This window comes from Megalobrama amblycephala, linkage group LG16 (genome assembly GCF_018812025.1).
Source record: "Megalobrama amblycephala isolate DHTTF-2021 linkage group LG16, ASM1881202v1, whole genome shotgun sequence".
Taxonomy (NCBI): domain Eukaryota; kingdom Metazoa; phylum Chordata; class Actinopteri; order Cypriniformes; family Xenocyprididae; genus Megalobrama; species Megalobrama amblycephala.
In genome coordinates, this window is record NC_063059.1 from 42,250,036 (window position 1) to 42,267,172 (window position 17,137).

At 35.1% G+C, this 17,137-nt stretch overlaps 1 protein-coding gene across 14 annotated transcripts; it reads left to right on the forward strand.

Moving 5' to 3' along the window:
• The first annotated feature begins 495 nt into the window (after window positions 1–495).
• LOC125248149 (uncharacterized protein DDB_G0271670) lies at window positions 496–16,904 on the forward strand. 14 transcript variants are annotated; one of them, XM_048159816.1, is made up of 17 exons: window positions 503–919; window positions 3,011–3,085; window positions 3,205–3,314; window positions 3,665–3,742; window positions 4,720–4,789; window positions 6,459–6,523; window positions 9,691–9,804; window positions 9,877–9,987; window positions 10,336–10,431; window positions 12,459–12,527; window positions 13,409–13,483; window positions 13,637–13,738; window positions 14,169–14,279; window positions 14,672–14,755; window positions 14,927–15,028; window positions 15,104–15,214; window positions 15,613–16,904. In XM_048159816.1, exons 1-17 carry the CDS (start codon window positions 796–798, stop codon window positions 15,883–15,885), a joined length of 1,770 nt encoding a protein of 589 aa, XP_048015773.1. In that variant the 5' UTR covers window positions 503–795; the 3' UTR covers window positions 15,886–16,904. The 14 variants fall into 14 exon arrangements, with proteins under 14 accessions (XP_048015777.1, XP_048015778.1, XP_048015776.1 ...); XM_048159817.1 differs by having other exon boundaries at window positions 12,462–12,527; XM_048159818.1 differs by having other exon boundaries at window positions 504–919; window positions 9,700–9,804.
• The last annotated feature ends 233 nt before the right edge of the window (window positions 16,905–17,137 follow it).

The window sequence follows — 17,137 nt, forward strand, 5'->3', positions numbered from 1 at the left end:
TTAAACCGTGGTAACCCAGCTCAACGGGTTCAACTGCACATGTTGCTTTGCAACATCATGGAAAAAACATGACATGATCACAGAGCCTGCTGATTTCTGCTTTGTCACTCTGAGTCTCCAAAAGTACCTTATTTTGAGTCAGCCGTTTTACATCAGAAATCATCAGCACAGCTTTTGTTATTTATATGTAAGCAAAAACTATATGATGCTGCATAATATGATCTTTTATGTTTTAGCACCAACATCCACTTCTGTTGTGTTGCATAATACGGTGTTTGGACATGCAATTAAAAAAATAATTGCATTATTCCTTCGCCATAGCAGGATTCTCTGAATGATATATCTAAAGCATTATACAGGCGTGATTGCACGTAAACACCTTACAATCACTGTCTACGTCTGTTTCCACATAGAGACTATACTGACACGGAAAAAACAAGAACACACCCTCTCAGTGTTTACAAAGGGCGTGAGAACCTGCTGATCTGCTGTTACAGATAAGATTAAGTGCTGCTGAAGAGGATTTATTTAGTGCATTAAAACTAAATGACAAACGACTCAAAGAAAACGACGTGCCTGTTGCGAGTTTGCGAATTTATGTAAAGGCTTAGTTCATGAATATTTAATAGATGTCGGTAACGTTGTTACTATAGCTTCCTTGCAGTGTCCAGGCTCGTAGCTTTATTAATATTCATAAAACTCTGTTTGTTTATTCAACTGTTGAGTTGTGTCCAATCAGAAAGACTTCAAAGGCTCTGGACCTACTTTGCGAACGTCATTTTTTAATTAATATTCATGAGTAGGAATAGCGAAAGACAAGGTTATGCCCCTCCTTCAGGTACAAAAACACCTGTCAGCAGTCAGCTGAGGACAGATTCAGATTCACCCGACGAGCAAATGGACTCCGGGAAGCCTTCAGGTAATTAAACCGTGGAAAAATCAAGTCAAATGAACGACAAAGAGATCCTGTAATAGTGAATAGAGTATAATGCTTCTTCTCGGCATATCTTTGTAGACAAACGGGTTTTTATGTAGTCTATATACAATAGATTGATGAAATGATTCTGATTGAATTGTTTATTCAACTTAATTGATTATTTTTTAGCCATTATTAGGCTAATTAAAAGGTGCTATAAAAGAAAATGAACTTAAATCAGTAGAAAAGTGCAAAAGGTAGTGGTCAGTTTCTGCCAAGAAAAGGTTTGTGAACCTTTAACCCTAAAACAAACAAAGCAATGCAATACGTAATTCAAAGTAAACACCTGTAAAAATCAATAAGACTACATAAAAATTCTTGATATTAACACAGTACATTGTGCCATATTTTAGAAACATTTCTTTGAGTGTATAATACTAGTGTTACCAGTAATGTATATTGGGAGACTTTAGCTTAAATAAGCTTGAGATTTCATAAAAGAACAGAATAGCAGAACTGAGCACAATATATGCTGTCATACAGTTATTATATAGATATTATATGGTATTTATTATATATATATATATATATATATATATATATATATAAATATATCTTTATTTGCATATATTTGCAAATATTGTAAATGTTAAAGGGGCTATGTAAGAATTGTAATGTATAATCGCCTTTTTTTTGCCAATTTGTGAAGAGCTTGTAACGAAACTTAAAAAAATGAGATCTTCCCCGACTTCCTAAAGCCTGTAGACTGATTTTTATGTGAAGGACTCGGGACAGTTTTTCCCGGGAAATTCAAAGGGCTGTAATGTTTACGTGCGCTCCCGAGAGCCTCCGTTCTTCTGTGACACATGAAACTAATGATGTTCAGGATAACACAGAAAGAGCTATGCCAGAGTAAAGGGATTAAATCAAACTATAGTCTCACATAGCCAGATCTAAGGGCCTCATTCATAAAATGTTGCACAGAAACCATCCTAAATTTGATCTTACGATCAATTTCTCAGATGTGCATACATGTGATTCATAGACAGAAAACGAGTGTACGCCTCTCTTTTAGATGTGAAATCTATAAATTGCTAATGATCTTGAACTTGCAGCTGAATGGTTTCACTTATCTGCATTGTAAACGACACCTAATTAATGTAGTTTATATATAAAAGACCTCCAGTCATCGTTCAAATCCTTTAATTTAGACCCTGACGTGGCACTAAGCACTTTTCCATGTCAAAGACCGTTTGAAATAATAACGGTGTAATTTTAATGACCTCATCTGTCGACATGATGCCGGTGAATCACATCGCTATGATCAGATGCTTTCTGAACTGCTGTTTTCTCACCGCTGTCATTTTTGTTGTGTTTATTTTCTTACTGAGTGGAAAGCGCAAAACACATATTTACGTATTCACCTAACCGTTGCTGTCAGCAGTGTGGACGGCGTCGGGATGTTCCTTAGCAGTATATCACTGCAAATGTATTTCCAACTTCTTTTTACTTCTAAAAAAAAAAAAAAAGAAGGAAAAAGAACTTCAGGGCATTTAATCACATTCAGATTCTTGTGAGTTACGTGTAAGCGAACACAAGCTCGCTTTCTGGCTGCAATACACTTAAAGGCCACCGGTGTCACTAATAACAAGGGTTTCTGAATTCTACATATAGCCCCATTTAAATACTGTTCAATCCATATTTATAAGGATTTATAATGTGCGCTGACTGAATATTCTTCAAACAGAGTGATTTCGTTTTGCTCGTCTTAATTGTGACAATTATAATTGACTTACTGTTTAAAACTTGATCCAGCCATTGTACAACACTAAAGGTGGCTATAGGCTAAATATCATGAATAATATATGCAGATGTTAATATTACTCTCGTTTATCTGTTTGATAAAGCATTTAATACTTCCTTCCATTGTGCTTCATTGTTATTGTATAATGTTGAAGCACTTATTTTGTGGTATTTTTCTACAATTTTATTTGTGTGTGTGTTTTATTGTGTTTTCTGTGTTATTGTAAAGCCACATTTGGACAATGTAGGTTGAAAATAATTGTGCTATAGAAATAAACTGCATGTGTGCAGCTGCAGAGTCTGAGTGCAAGAATGAACTGGAGGAAGGAGCCGGGGATTGGAAAGTTCCAGGTGTGAAGGATGGCAAAGGTGGGAAAGTTTAGTCAAGCTCACTTAAATGGTGCACAATAGATTCATTTCCCTTTCCACTTCCTGTGGAAGGATATTATTTGATTCACACTTCTTCTTTGTATCTTTACCTCTCCAGAAGGACCCCTGGTCACGTGACAGCTCCACATCTTCCTCCGACAGTGAGGATGATGATAAAGACAAGAAGAAGAAGAAGAAGAAAAAGCTGAAGAAGAAAAGATGCAAGGTACTTTGACTGCAAAACAAGAAAAACACAGTATCATCCCACTCACCTGCCTAATTAGAGCTTAATGAGCTTATCTTTATTTATTTTATTATCAGAGGACGAGATGCAGAGATGTTGACAAATTGCTTTTGTCGCTTCAGATAAAAGCGTCTGTTAAATGCGAACATATAAATGACATTTGACCTGTGTTTTTCGACATTTGAAGATAATACTTCACTTTGTGTGTAATTAGGGGAAAATTGCAGCAGACACCCACAGAAAAATATGACAAGCATTAATGACATGTTCTTGAGCAGGTTCTTACGTTTGTTTCTGTGTTGTGCAATAACTCTGTCAACTGCCTCACACAGAAGTGCAACTCATCTTTCTCATCATCATCATCTTCATCATCATCATCATCATCCTCCTCAGATAGTGACAGTAGCGAGGTGAGCAGATTAATACTCTTAATTGGTTGCATATTTAATGATCACCCACCCAACCATTGCAATGTGGCAACAAGTGCACTCAACAAACAAAAGCATGTTTCAACATGTCTTCACTGTCCTGTGATTTACCATAGTAAGTGCAGATCTAGAGCTTAAAATGCTTGGGCAATCTGTATTTCTCACACGTATGAGGAGATGAAAGTGTGTTTTAGTGTAGAGATTTGTACTCTCTGATGTTAAACAGAACCCAGAATGCACCTGTGCTCTATAATGCTGCCAATCAGGGCCGACAGAGTTCACCAAATCAGCTTTTAGCATTCATAAACACTCCATCACCTGCAGGTTATATGGGGAAGTTCAGCTGTTTTTAACATGAAGCATTAAAGCAAAAAGAGGAACAGAGTGATTAACCAGTTTCTACAGTGATTTGCATTCTTTTGATGATTATTTAAATAATAAAAAAAATTAGTTGAACCAATAAAAGGGGGAAAATATTGTCTTTTCTCTTTATGATGTTTTTTTCTTTGTTCTTCCAAACCCATTTTGTTCCTCCATGTAAGACAAATTGATTTTTATTTTTGTGGATAGCAATTAATTTTATTTTACATTTATAGTTTTGCAGTATATTTATTATATTTTTATTTAATTGTTTTATTTATTTATTATTTATTTATTTATTTTTGGAGCTGGACAGCCAATAGTCATTGTATACTTTAGCATACACACGTTTTTTGTACTTTTCGGGGTTTATTTACCACCGTTTTCCTGCAGAGGAAGGGAAGTTGACTGAGTCACGGTGTGATAAACCACAGTCACGGCTCGGTTGTGTAAAACAGGATTTGTTGAGTGTGTCTCATGGCTGCTGTCCTAATTATGAAATATATGTGTTTACCACAAAACAAAAACATTTACATCTTCTTCATGACTTATCTGGGTCACGCTCCCAAATTGACTCACTCACACGCTCTCCTCAACAGGATGAAAAGAAGAAAAAGAAGAAAATGAAAATCAGCGAGACGGCAGAGCCGGTGATTCTAGAAGAAGCAGGTAAGACGGATTACAGGGCAGGTGTGTGTGTGTGTGTGTGTGTGTGAGTGTGTAGTCCTCGTAAACCCTATGTTATGTGGACAAAATGTCACCACAAAGATGGCAAATATCCTAACAAGCAAAATGTCACATCTGGTGTAAAATATGAAAAATTATAGTGCAGTAAAAAGTCAAATAGCTACATTATATCCAAATTGCCTCAACTTTTGTGGTTGAAACTTGCATATGACAGGTTTTGTGCAGAGTTTGCTGCCTTACAGGGCTAGACATCATTTTTTTTGCTTAGCAGTCACTGTATTTAGTGTTTTATTTTCACTGGCCACAATTCGATACCATGGGGGGAAACTACCATACAGATATTTTTAATATTATCTCATTATTTGGCAGCAGGTTTATTAGGCTGCTGTCACTTTAAGACCTGATGCACTGATCCATTATACTGTTACACATGCGTTTTCTTTCTCAACTGTTTATGTTCACTTAAAACATAATTGACTGTGTTTATGTGAATACTCACCAAGACCGGCATTTTGACATTATTTTGTGTGTATTTGATTGTTTAAGTGCAATAAGCAGCAAAAAACAACTCAATTTGCTTCCTCGATTTGGCAGCATTTCAGATATTTCAGTATTGATATGTATTGAAAAATCTATATTTTTGACATTTGAAAATGTATTTATTATATATAAAACTCAACCCACCAAAGTGCCTAGTGTCCACTGCTGAAATCCATCCGCATTTAGCGGGTTGTCGGGTGGTAATGTCAAGCCCTTCTGCCTTAGCAAATCACACTACATTACTGCCATTCTCAACAATATCCCTTCTTAAAAGTGGGGATTTATCACTTACTAGCCCGAAGAACAAATATAGATATAGACTGTGCATAGAGATTGATTCAAGACTTCTGTATTGAACAGAAACACACCCTGTGTGAGTTCTTGTTTTTAATGTTAGTCATATATTGTATGAGCAAGAATGCAATTTTTCCAGAATATCCACATGTTTGCAAATGTGACATTGATTTACAACAGTTCAACAAACACAATATTGTCAGTATTGCAACGCAAAACTGTTGTGCGTCTCCAAGCAACACTTTTAACTAAAAAGTGCATTGTTTTGTTAGTGAAATTAATCTATGGCTTTGAATGAATCGTGAGAGTCAATGATTCAATGATCCATTCATAAATACAGCCGCTTGCTTCCTTACTGAATAAATGAATGACTCGTTTTTTAAGATAGTGACTTGCCGCCATCTACTGGTGGATTTAGTTTAATATTTAAAGGTACCACTTCATTTCTACCATCATTTCATATTTCTCAAATGAACATTTTTTATTTAAAACATTATCTCATAACATTATTTTTGCCATTGTAACTGCATTCATGCCACCTAAACTACAGTGCAAAGATGGCTTTTGTTTTACTGATTTCATTTGAGATAAATGATTGTATAGTTTAATTTATTGCTTTGTTTATTATATTAATAAGTAAATTAATGCAATTAATAATGTTAAGTGCCTCAGGGAATACTCTACTGTAAAAGTTTGTGAACCACTGGGTTAGGGGATTGAATATGCAGTTTGTACAGTATAAAAATCATTATTTCTATGGAAAGTCCTCATAAAACATGAAAACTTAAGTTAGTCTGTGATGTTTGGTCTCTATCAGGTCTGGAGGGACACGCTGAATTAACTCTTGCTGGAGACGAGGAGAAGAAAAAGACGAAAGACAAAGTAATTACTCCTGTTTGCATTGTTATTTTAGTTTTATTACTATTTTGAATTATAATTTTGAATATATTTTTAGTTTTTATGTTAATTTTAGTTTAATTTTTAGTAATTTCACTGTGCTATTTTTTCCGTTTTTTTTTTTAATATTGCTATTTAGGTTTAATTTATTTTTATTTCAGTTTTAGTTTTTATTTATTTACAGTTAGTAATTACAGTGGGTACGGAAAGTATTCAGACCCCCTTACATTTTTCACTCTTTGTTATATTGCAGCCATTTGCTAAAATCATTTAAGTTAAATTTTTTTCCTCATTAATGTACACACAGCAGGGACGTGCACAGGGGGGTTGCTCAGGTTGCCCGGGCAACTGCCCATATGCCCTTCTCGACTCAAGTTGCTCTTCCAAGGTGGGAAAAAAAGAAATAAAAAATCGTACAATGGATACAGAATTTCACGTAGGCCTAGATAAATAAAAAAAATCGCACAGCCTCATTCACTTCCATATTCGGGCACTCGTCCGAAAGTGAAAGTCAGTAGGGGAAGGGCAAACTCTGTTTACGTGGCTGCAGCGCTGCACGCGACCGGCACCTGAGCTGAGCCTGCATGAGCGGCACTAGAAGGAGATTGTCGCGGTTGTCGGGTGAGACGACTTAACGTTGTCGGAAAGGTGAGTAAGGTTATAATCGTTAACGAAAACGAACGAAAAAAACGAAAAGTAGGTGGGAAAAAACATCGTCGTTAACTGAAATAAAAATAAAAACGAGGCATTACAAAAAAACGATAACTAACCAAAACTGTAATGTGTGTTTGGCAAAACTAACTAAAATAAAATTATAGCTTAAATGTCCTTAGTTTTCGTCTTTGTCAATGTCTTTCATAGAGCAAACGTTCAGCTGCATTTCATTTCCCTGCGTCTCTCACTCACGCGTCTCTCACATACTCGCGTCTCGCGCGCGCACAGCCCCTCCATGAGAACGAGTATTGGAAGCAAGTTCGCGAAAGGTTGGTATCTCGTGAAAACCTTTACTCAATCACACATTAAAAAGTGGTATAAAAATATTTTTAATTCTGAATATAATTTTGTCAGTGTGTTAATGTCGACCTGAGAAGCGATTGCTACTTTAGAAAGTTAACTAGACGCAAGTTTGAGGTAAAATGCACTTGGGTTGTCGATGTCAAAACACTATTTAAGCTGTGATTCAAGTAAGGAATAATTGACGACGGGCCGTTGAATTATTAGAAAAATAATGCACACCTGAGGTGGTGATTCGGTCACGACTCGAAGCGGAGTCAATTATTCCGCTTATACCACGGTTATTCTCAGTCCTTCATATAGCCCGTGAGGGGGGGTGTTGGTAGGGGAGTGCCCTTTTTTTAGGTCAGAGCAACTGCCCCTCAAAATTCCTGTGCACGTCCCTGACACACAGCACCCCATATTGACAGAAAAACACAGAATTGTTGACATTTTTGCAGATTTATTAAAAAAGAAAAACTGAAATATCACATGGTCCTAAGTATTCAGACCCTTTGCTCAGTATTTAGTAGAAGCACCCTTTTGATCTAATACAGCCATGAGTCTTTTTGGGAAAGATGCAACAAGTTTTTCACACCTGGATTTGGGGATCCTCTGCCATTCCTCCTTGCAGATCCTCTCCAGTTCTGTCAGGTTGGATGGTAAACGTTGGTGGACAGCCATTTTTAGGTCTCTCCAGAGATGCTCAATTGGGTTTAAGTCAGGGCTCTGGCTGGGCCATTCAAGAACAGTCACAGAGTTGTTGTGAAGCCACTCCTTCATTATTTTAGCTGTGAGCTTAGGGTCATGTCTTGTTGGAAGGTAAACCTTCGGCCCAGTCTGAGGTCCTGAGCACTCTGGAGAAGGTTTTCGTCCAGGATATCCCTGTACTTGGCCGCATTCATCTTTCCCTCGATTGCAACCAGTCGTCCTGTCCCTGCAGCTGAAAAACACCCCACAGCATGATGCTGCCACCACCATGCTTCACTGTTGGGACTGTATTGGACAGGTGATGAGCAGTGCCTGGTTTTCTCCACACATACCGCTTAGAATTAAGGCCAAAAGTTCTACCTTGGTCTCATCAGACCAGAGAATCTTATTTCTCACCATCTTGGCAAACTCCATGCGGGCTTTCATGTGTCTTGCACTGAGGAGAAGCTTCCGTCGGGCCACTCTGCCATAAAGCCCCGACTGGTGGAGGGCTGCAGTGATGGTTGACTTTCTACAACTTTCTTCCCATCTCCCGACTGCATCTCTGGAGCTCAGCCACAGTGATCTTTGGGTTCTTCTTTACCTCTCTCACCAAGGCTCTTCTCCCCCGATAGCTCAGTTTGGCCGGACGGCCAGCTCTCGGAAGGGTTCTGGTCGACCCAAACCTCTTCCATTTAAGGATTATGGAGGCCACTGTGCTCTTAGGAACCTTAAGTGCAGCAGAATTTTTTTTGTAACCTTGGCCAGATCTGTGCCTTGCCACAATTCTGTCTCTGAGCTCTTCAGGCAGTTCCTTTGACCTCATGATTCTCATTTGCTCTGACATGCACTGTGAGCTGTAAGGTTATATATAGACAGGTGCGTGGCTTTCCTAATCAAGTCCAATCAGTATAATCAAACACAGCTGGACTCAAATGAAGGTGTAGAACCATCTCAAGGATGATCAGAAGAAATGGACAGCACCTGAGTTAAATATATGAGTGTCACAGCAAACGGTCTGAATACTTAGGACCATGTGATATTTCAGTTTTTCTTTTTTAATAAATCTGCAAAAATGTCAACAATTCTGTGTTTTTCTGTCAATATGGGGTGCTGTGTGTACATTAATGAGGAAAAAAAATTAACTTAAATGATTTTAGCAAATGGCTGCAATATAACAAAGAGTGAAAAATTTAAGGGGGTCTGAATACTTTCCGTACCCACTGTATATATTGCTTCAACTTAAACTTATTTAGCATTTATAATTTTTGCTTAGTTTAAGTTGTTCAACTAATATTTATATTTTATTTTATTTCAGCTTCATTTCAATGAACAGAAATGTTTAATAGTTTAGTTAACAATAATTACCCTGCTTTTCATTTTTAATGGTTTTACTTTCTAATTTGAAAGATAATATCACACATTTTGTTGATTGCCTATCTTTTTAGTGCATGATTAATTTCGCTTAGTTTCCCCAGGATTCAACTGACAGTGAGAATGATAAAAAGAAGAAGAAAAAGAAAAAGAAGAACAAGAAGAAGAAAAAAATGAAGAAGAAGAAGAAGAGGAAGAAGAAGAGAAAGGTATGAAGTTCAGGGGGATTTATTATTTCAACAGCATCTGTCTGGAATCTGAAATCTGTCTCTGTTTCTCAGCATTCCAGCTCATCTTCCTCCTCTGAAAGCTCATCTTCCTCATCAGACAGTGAGGATGATCACAAGAAAAAGAAGAAGAAGAAGAAAAAGAAGACTAAAAAGAAGATGAAGGTACAGCAAGAAGCATTTTTGTGTTTTGTTAAGGGGGTCATCACTGGACGAGAAGCACAGCGCTGCATCACACTGCGCCACGTCTTTACTATTCAAGCAGTTTGTTTTCTATGAGTGTTTGTTGCTCTAAATCATATATAACTTTTGCCTGCGTTATAACAGTCATTGATTCATTTATTGCCTTCATAGGTAATATATATGTAACAGAGGCCAGCTAGTAAGAGTAAACTTCACTCTACATGTGAGTTGTCCTAGACACAGCACTGCGCTTCTCGTCCGGTGCGCGACCCACTTTAGTTGTTTAATGCAAGTTAAACATCCTCTTCTTCCTGTGCCGCTGTCTGTTAGGATTCAAGCAGTTCTTCCTCTGACAGCTCCAGTGAAGATGAAGAGAAGACGAAAAAGAAGAAGAAGAAGAAGGACAAAAAGAAGAAAAAGAAGAAGGTACAATGCAGCAAGAAGACTCAAAAAGTTCTAAAAATCATAAAATTTTATTTAAATGCAGACAGAAAAGTCAACATGATCCAAAACATTCATTTAGGAAATGAAATTGGACTCATTTGAATTTCATGTTCAAGATGTTCATCTGTGAGTGTGTCTCAAATACTCCAACAAAACATAAGAATGATTATGAAAAGATAACGGCTCAAAAAAATTAGTCATGAGTCACAGCAGTCATTATACATGAATCAAAGTGTGATATTGTCCAACACTAACGGCCGCTGCTTTAATTGCCGTACGGTGGATCTGTCAATAATCGACACAATACGTCTGACTCACTTCTCTGTGACTCTTTAGAGAGCTTTAAAAAGTAGTTTCAAAGTAAGTTCAAAGTGTTAAAATCAAATTGAACAGAATCGAGCTCATTATAATATAATGTTGTTTATGCAGGACTCTGGGGCGGCTCAGATGGAGAGAAGGACAAGAAGGTGAGAACATTAGTCACACAAACACCTGAGAAACTGGAGAATTCAGTTTCCATTTAATCTCCTTGCCATCTAGGATGACATCGAGTCAATGTGGGTTTAATTCTCTGTCTGTCGCAGGTGCTTGAGCTGAAACAGGAAGGTGGAAAGCTGACAGACGACTGTGTGACTGTCTCTTCATCTTCATCTGGTGAACTGCTTTTATTTATTTATTTAGATATTAGTGTAGTTTAATCCTGTTCAGACGTTTTAACTCTCGAGATGTGTCCAGTGTGTCCCTTTGAATATTGGAGGAGAAAGCGGGATTCAAAACCTTTTTCCCTAAGTCAAGGATTTATAGAAATTTAGGTTTTTTTATGGGCGAGAAAAGCCATAAAAATGCATAATATAATCAAATTATTATATTATTAAAAATTATTAATAATAGAATATATATCTATGTTGATCTAAACATGTGAGTAAAGGTTTAGCTGACTAAAACCAAAACCCATAAAAAAACTTTTTTTTTTTACTTGAAATAAAATATAATATATAATAATTACTTTTGCCAAAATAAAAAAGTAATAAACATAAAAAATAATTTAAAAAAAATACACATTAAAAACTGCTAAACAATAAAAATGACAAAAACATGGAAATGTGAAAATGGAAATGGAAATGTATGACTAAATTAAAATTAAAATCAAATAAATAAATAAATTCATTACTTGAAATAAAACTTTTTTTTTTGTTCAGGTAGTTACCAAAAAGCTTTTCTTATTTTCATTTAGTTCAACTTTAGTTAAAAAAAACACACACACACACACATATATATATATATATATATATATATATATATATATATATATATATATATACACACACACTCACATTAGTTATTAATATAATAAATACTGTATATATAATAAAATGGCAAAAATACCCAAAATGACTAAAACTGTATATATAATATTAATACTAAAATCAATAAAAAATATTTTCGTTACTTAAAATTATATATATATAATAAAAATGACAGAAACACATCAGAATTACTAAAAAGATTAACTAAAATGAAAATGGAAAATACAAGAATAAAATTGAATTAAAAATATAGTATTTCAATGATACTAAAATAACACTGCGTGTGAGGATTGTTTCAAAACTCCCACAGTGGTCACATGACTAATGCAAAAGCAACTTCCTGTCCTCTGCAGCACTTCCTGCTGAGTCTGCGGACTTGACCTCTGCCAGGGATGATGGTCATATGTCTGATGATGAGGGAGTGGATGACAAACAGAAAGACAAAAAGAAGAAAGTAAAGAAAAAGAAGAAGGTTTGTGTGTCATGAACCCAGATACACTCCTCAATATGAAATGTGAATGAATGAAAGTTTTGCTTCATTAGTGTTTAAAAAAAAAAACAGTTTCTCAGTCACTGCCAGTGTAACAGGTGTAATAGGTAACAGATCTCCTGCTCATTATGTATCAGCCTAATTAGTCAGAAATTTGCTAATCATAATTTTAATGCACTAAACTCATTACAAATGACATCTCTGTCTCTCAGAAGGAATGTAGTTCGGACAGTGAGGATGAGGAGAAGAAGAAGAAAAAACACAAGGAAAAGAAGGATAAAGTAAGATTTAAAGGGTTGAAATAATGTCATTAATCACTCACCCTCATGTCATTCTACAGCCGTAAGACCTTCGTTAATCTTCAGATCACAAATTAAGATATTTTGATATTAAGATATAGTGGTTCAACTTTAATATTATAAAGTGAAAATAATTATTTTTGTGTGCCAACCCCCCTCCCCCCCAAATAACGACTTTATTCAACAATATCTAGTGGATATTGAACCACTGTAGTCACATGAACTGTTTTAAATATGTCTTTAGTAGCTTTCTGGGCATTAAAAATTGTTAATTATCTTGCTGTCAATGCAGGCCTCACTGAGCCATCGGATTTGATCAAAAATATCTTAATTTGTGTTCTGAAGATGAACGAAGGTCTTACGGGTGTGGAACAACATGAGGGGAAGTAAATAATGACAGAAATTTCATTTTTGGTTAAACTAACCCTTTAAGCTTCATCATAAGCTACTAAATCACATATTATTATAAGTTACATAGTAAAATTAATAATTCAAACAGTAAAGGCTGACTGAAGTAAAATAGCTGATAATTAAATCCTACTGAAAACATCCTACAGTTAAACTAATGAAATATTACTAAATAAATGTATTTATGGTGTATTATTATTGATTTTGTGTTTGATTATTGGTGTATTATTTTTGTGAAGTTGATACCCATTTTTTAATTCTGATAATCTGATGTATTTGAGTGGAACAGACTTTATCCAGTGTGAATTGATTAGGTCATGAAAAGTAATGTGAAAAACAGAAAGACAAGAATAGAGTTGGAGTTATTACATTTTGGTGAAAGATTACGATGATTCGTGACTCTGAGGGTATTATTGCTTTAATAAACCATGTTGGCATGCTGTTATTCCCAACAGGATTCCAGCTCCTCTTCATCATCCGACAGTGATGATGACATGAAGAAGAAGAAGAAAAAGAAGAAGAAGAAGAAAGTAAGGACAGAAATGAGCTATGTGACTTTGAACTTAAATGAATGTGTTTATTGGATTCATTCTCGATTCTAAGGTCTAGATCAATCTGCCACAATTCAGACGCCATTTGCTTAGAAAATGAATGTAAATGCAGATTAACCTCTCAATCCTCAGGTTTCATCATCGTCATCATCAGACAGCTCTTCTTCATCCTCTGACAGTGAAGATGACAAAAAGAAGAAGAAGAAGAAAAAGAAAAAGAAAAAGAAAGTGAAGGTAGAATTCATTTTCGATATGCAGTTTACTGCAGTTTCACTCATGCATGTGAAAAGAGTTATGGAGCCGCACATGACACATGCATATGTATATGGTCATGATTTACTAATTTGTTCCCTGTTTTAACTAAATCATGCATATGATATAATAATTTGTTCCCTCTTTTTGATTTTAAATAAAAAAGGAAATTAATTATTATATCATGGCTACGATTTAGTAAAATGAGGAAACATATTATATCTTGGCCATGATATACAGGTTTTTTTAAGCATGTCATGTGCGGGGCTCCGTAGAAAGTAAAAGTACCAAATCCAATTATTTATTCAATATGAGTTTATTTATTTCGTTTTTTGTTTTTTCTTAAATGTTTTCTACCGTTTCATAGAAGTACTCTGAAGTAAAATACAAGCATTTTCTTTAATTCTATAAGGATTCATCTTCATCTTCGAGTAGCTCTTCATCATCATCTGACAGTGAGGATGACAAAAAGAAGAAAAAGAAAAAGAAGAAGAAAAAGAAGAAGAAGAAAAAGAAAGTAAAGGTCAGATTCATTAATGTAGTTTTGTTGCAAAGATGCAAATGAAAATAAAATCAATTTTGTCGAATGAACGAATTATATCGTGCGTAAGATTTAGTAAAAAGAGGGAACTAATTATTATATTTTGTACAAAATTTTTTGTAAAACTAGGGGAAAAAATATTATATTGTGCACACGATTTAGTAAATGAAGGAACTAATTATTATATCTTGGCTACGATGTACATATTTTTACTACATGTCATGTATGGGGCTCCGTAAAAAGTAAGAGTACAAATTATTAAGTCAATATCAGTTTATTAATTACATTTTTTTGGTTTTCCTTGGTTCTTTTCTACTGCTGTTTCATAGAAGTACTCTGAAGTAAAATACAAACCTTTTATTTTATTGTTTAAGGATTCATCTTCATCATCATCTGACAGTGAGGATGACAAAAAGAAGAAAAAGAAGAAGAAGAAGAAAAAGAAAAAGAAAGTGAAGGTCAGATTTATTGATGTAGTTTTGCTACACAGATGCATGTGAAAAGAAAGTAAAAGTACCATTTATTTAGTCAAGGGAACAAATTATATCACGCACATGATTTAGTAAATAGGAAATGAATTATTATATTGTGGCCATGATATACATGCTGTTTTTTCCTCTTTGTTTAAGGATTCATCTTCATCTTCGAGTAGCTCTTCATCGTCATCTGACAGTGAGGATGACAAAAAGAAGAAAAAGAAGAAGAAAAAGAAAAAGAAGAAGAAAGTGAAGGTCAGATTTATTTCTATAGATTTACTGCAGATGCATACGAAAACACTCACTGAATATCTTTCATGTTTCATAAAGGAATCATCTTCATCATCAAGTAGCTCCTCATCCTCATCTTCCGACAGTCATGATGAGAAGAAGAAGAAGAAGAAGAAGAAAAAGAAGAAACATAAGAATGGGAAGAATAAGGTATGTGAAGTAAAATTTCACTTTATGAAATATTCACGGAGTACATGAGAAATATATGAACCTAAAACATGTCTGAATGACCTCAGGAGCTGCTCTTAATGTTTTCATAAGTAATTCAGAAATCATTTATAATGATTTTACTAACAATGAAATCTCCATCTACTTACAAACTCTGGTAACACTTCACAATAAGTCACATTAGTTATTGCATTAACGAACATTCACTAATAGGGCCTTATTATTTCCAATAATATTGGTATTATTTTCTTGAAATATTGAGGAAGTTCAGTTATCCTTCCTGACGTCTACCATGGCTTCTCACACTAATGCATGAGTTTGTTCATAAATGTGAGGTGCTTTTATATTTAAACTGAACCTCTCTCATTATTCCTCTGTAGAAGAAAGCAAAAGCAGATGATAAGGATGGAGAGAACACCTCGCCGAAGACTGAAGGAGAATCCGGGGGTTTGGAGTCTCTCAGCACGACAGATTACAGTCGTGATTCTCAGGTTTCTCCATCTCCGGTAGCCTCCAGCTTGCCTTCTGATCATCTGAGCGAAGCCTCACAGAAGAGCAGCAGCGCCACCCGCAGGCCTCTGACCGCCATGGAGAGCCTGATGGGACATCCTCAGAGAAACACACTGGAGACCAGCAGATACAACACACCTTAAGTGCCCTAGAAACACTTACAGAAAAGTACCATGACAGTACCATGTTTTATTGGACTTATTCTGATGATGTATTTTTGAAGGCCAACCCGTATGTTAGCATCACTCTGGTTGCTTTGACAATTCCCAATAGGAATTTTCCATTGGCTTTTGGATTATAGCAGAAAATAAGCTCTGTGACCAACAAAAATCTGTTTTCTGATAGACTGTATTGCCTTCAAACCCTTAAAACTTTAAGCTTTAAAACTATTTTAAACTTCTAACTACTTCAAATAATTGAAAACCTTCAAACTTCAAGCTTTTAAAACTTCTTTAAACTTCCTGGTCAGGCTTACTCAAGCCAATGTCAAAGTGTGTCTTCGTGAACTTTTTTATCTAGTAATAATTTGATGAGCTTCTTTGATGAATATTCATAAAATATATATAATATAATTTCCAGCTTGGTTACAATTAACATTTATATCTGCAATTTTGCTATTACTTAAATTTGATATTCTTAAAAGCACTATGGTACTACCACAGTACTTTTTTGTCATGGTGTTAGGAAGATGTTAAGACATTAATGCATACGATCAGTTCAAATGTGGGCTTTGAAAATGCATGTGTGTTTAGAAGTCATTAATTATGTGTTTGTTTGTTTTTTTATGAGATTTATAGATGCAGCACTTAAACACATCTGATATTTTAACCCAACAGCTGTATCTTGCTTTCTTGCAATTTAAAGTAAAAAAAAAAAAAAACATGCCAACATTAATTCTGAATTAAGAGTCAAAGAACAATTTTATTGTGAACGGTACTAATAAAATATATTAAAAGCTTGTAAAAAAAACATATACAGTTCATCTAAAAATGGTGTTTCATTCTGTGCAATAATAATCTACCTGAGAGAGTTTGTGGAGCAGAAAATGAAATGAAAACCACACCTGGATACTTTACATCTTGGGCTGCTGGGAAGTTAATTGGTGTAACTTTACAATAAGGTCTCATTTGTTAACATTAATAAATGTATCAGCTAATAATGAGCAATATGTAATTTTTAAAGCATTATATATATTTTTTTCCAGCAGGTTGCAGTTGGTTTATTTAAGATTTGAGCATTTGGCAGGCACATTTATCCACATGCAATAGTTTTATAGTCTGGATATTCGTCACATTAATGACAGTGAGCAGAACTCATGAGTACATGACACTGAAGGGACATTTATAGAGTTAAAGCTGCATCTGTAAACTAGATAAATTACTGAACCACCGATAA

Bases quoted from the DNA above. Each gene is read 5' to 3' on its own strand.
- LOC125248149 (XM_048159816.1), top strand. From the start codon at position 796: ATGAGTAGGAATAGCGAAAGACAAGGTTATGCCCCTCCTTCAGGTACA. The intron at 3,743-4,719 runs GTGAGCAGATTA...TCTCCTCAACAG, and splicing joins CAGATAGTGACAGTAGCGAG to GATGAAAAGAAGAAAAAGAA. The intron at 10,432-12,458 runs GTACAATGCAGC...TCTGTCTCTCAG, and splicing joins AAAAGAAGAAAAAGAAGAAG to AAGGAATGTAGTTCGGACAG.